The 2,105-nt window shown below is 36.5% G+C and overlaps 2 protein-coding genes across 2 annotated transcripts; one reads left to right on the top strand and one right to left on the bottom strand.

Moving 5' to 3' along the window:
* Positions 1-245: 245 nt before the first annotated feature.
* Gasu_63550 (uncharacterized protein) lies at positions 246-770 on the top strand. The gene is made up of 2 exons (XM_005702452.1): positions 246-314; positions 356-770. Exons 1-2 carry the CDS (start codon positions 267-269, stop codon positions 659-661), a joined length of 354 nt encoding a protein of 117 aa, XP_005702509.1. The 5' UTR covers positions 246-266; the 3' UTR covers positions 662-770.
* A 244-nt stretch (positions 771-1,014) lies between these two features.
* On the bottom strand, positions 1,015-1,685 carry Gasu_63540 (uncharacterized protein). The gene has a single exon (XM_005702451.1). It carries the CDS (start codon positions 1,656-1,658, stop codon positions 1,419-1,421), a length of 240 nt encoding a protein of 79 aa, XP_005702508.1. The 5' UTR covers positions 1,659-1,685; the 3' UTR covers positions 1,015-1,418.
* Between the last annotated feature and the right edge of the window lie 420 nt (positions 1,686-2,105).

The raw sequence follows: 2,105 nt of genomic DNA, 5'->3' as shown, positions 1-2,105 counted from the left end.
ATTGCTTTTAATAGTAAACAGATCGTTGACCGAAACTCGTTTGAATCCATTTTTTGCAGCAGTGACCCACTGTTGAATCATATTGGTATACTGTAAAATGAAGATTTTGATTTTGCTATTGGGTCTGATTCTGCATAATATGATGAGTACCAGTATACAATACACACTTTTTAGTGATTTTTTCTGCTAATGGGAAAGATGGGCAATTTAAAAAGAGGGGCCGAATGAAAATGTGCCCGCGCAATTTTGATTTGAAAATTGCCATTATGGGTGTGGGGTGGGGAAGAATGGGTAAATTGGGAATGGGGAAGGGAGTGAGTGGGGAAATTGCCAAGGGGAAAATGGGTGGGGAAAGGGGGCTTATTTGGGCCAACCCCAAGGTGATCGTGATTTGAAATTGCCATTGTGGTTGGTGGGGAAGAATGGGCCCATTTGGAGATGGGAGGGGAAATTGCGATGGGGGAAAATGGGTGGGGAAATTGCCAAGGGGAAAATGGGTGGGGAAGAATGGGCCAATTTGGGCCAACCCCAAGGTGATCGTGATTTGAAATTGCCGTTGTGGGTGGGGGGAAGAATGGGCCCATTTGGAGATGGGAGGGGAAATTGCGATGGAGGAAACTGGGTGGGGAAAGGGGCCAATTTGGGCCAACCAGAAAGGTGATCGTGATTTGAAATTGCCATTGTGGTGTTGCTGGGAAAGAATGGTTAATTGGAAATGGGGGCATTTGAAATTGAGGACAGTGTGCAAAGAGGACTGAGTGTGAATTGAAAATCTTGGGAGAATCCATCCATACAGGAAGGGTGTTTGAAAAATTCCAATTCGAAAAGCAAAAAAGATTGAAATTTGAACTTTAGTTATATTTTATGAGATAGTAGTAGTAGGAAGTTCAATTACATACTGGTCACATAATGTTTCCATGCTTTCATAATACATTTTTACTCTAAAATAATCTTCATATTAAATTTCTAAAGAAAGTATAATAACAATTTAATATAGTTACTTGAAACGTTGAAAACATTATTAAAAAATTTAATCATTGACTTAATTTTTAACTGTTACAATGAAATGTTCAAAGTAAATATTATATAAACACAAAAAAATCAACAAAGCAAAAAAAGAATTAATTTCAAAAACACTATATTTATACAGTATCCACTAAATTGACAAAAATAAATAATTTTTAGTTTAGTTTCAAAATATTTACTAAAAAGACAGACAATAAAAATAATGATAATAAGTAAAATTTTAAAGCTGCCTTGACACGCTATACTACAGACACGCCATAAACGCAAGGATTATTTTTTTTAAAAATTAAATACATCAAAAGTGAAAAAGTAACTTATAAAAAAAGAGGACATAGTCGTAGAATGTATAAAAAAAGGTTTTTTATTCAAAGAAATAGACATATTTAAAGTGATTAAGTAGAATGGTTCAAAAAAGTAGTGAACGAACTGAAAAAGACAAAGGATTGCATTTGGTAATTTGTCATTTGATGAGAGAGTATGTATGGGTGCATGAAATTGTCGATTGCGGGTAAAGGATGGTCGTGCAAGTTTGGTTTAAAAATTGTCATGGGGGAGTGTAGGAATAGGGGGAAAAGAGGGGCAAATCGGAAGTGGAAGAGGGATGGGGTCAATTGTGAATTGGAAATTGGCATGGGGGAAAATGAGTGGGGGGAAAAATGGGCAAATTGAGAAGAGAGAGGGCAACTCGAAATGTGGATGCGCAATTGTGATTTGGAAAATGTGCATGGGGGAAAATGAGTGGGAGGAAGGATTGGGGCCAATTGAGAAGAAAGGGGGCCAACCCAACAGCGATTTAGATTTGGGATTTATCATTATGAGTGGTGGGGGAATAATGGGTAAATTGGAAATGGGAAGGGGTATTGAAAACTGTCAGGGCAGTGTATGAAAAGGACAGAGTAATTTGAATTGAGGAAATTAAGAAAATACGATAAGGGTGTTAGAGGGATTCAAATTTTAAAAGTAGAAGATAAAAAGTTGAACTTCATTTATATTTTATGAGATGGAGGTGGTAGTAAGATTGACGACATACTGTTCACGCAATATTTCTATATTTTCATAGTAGAACCTCAGTCAAAAAT

The sequence above is a fragment of the Galdieria sulphuraria genome (assembly GCF_000341285.1).
Source record: "Galdieria sulphuraria unplaced genomic scaffold scaf_179, whole genome shotgun sequence".
Lineage (NCBI taxonomy): Eukaryota > Rhodophyta > Bangiophyceae > Galdieriales > Galdieriaceae > Galdieria > Galdieria sulphuraria.
This window is presented reverse-complemented; position numbering and strand designations above follow the sequence as displayed.

What these genes read in the sequence shown, in the direction of transcription:
- Gasu_63540 (XM_005702451.1), bottom strand. Translation starts at nt 1,658, where the DNA reads ATGCCAATTTCCAATTCACAATTGACCCCATCCCTCTTCCACTTCCGA.
- Gasu_63550 (XM_005702452.1), top strand. Translation starts at nt 267, where the DNA reads ATGGGTGTGGGGTGGGGAAGAATGGGTAAATTGGGAATGGGGAAGGGA. An exon ending in AATTGGGAATGGGGAAGGGA is followed by an intron (nt 315 to 355) that starts GTGAGTGGGGAA and finishes GGGTGGGGAAAG; the next exon opens with GGGGCTTATTTGGGCCAACC.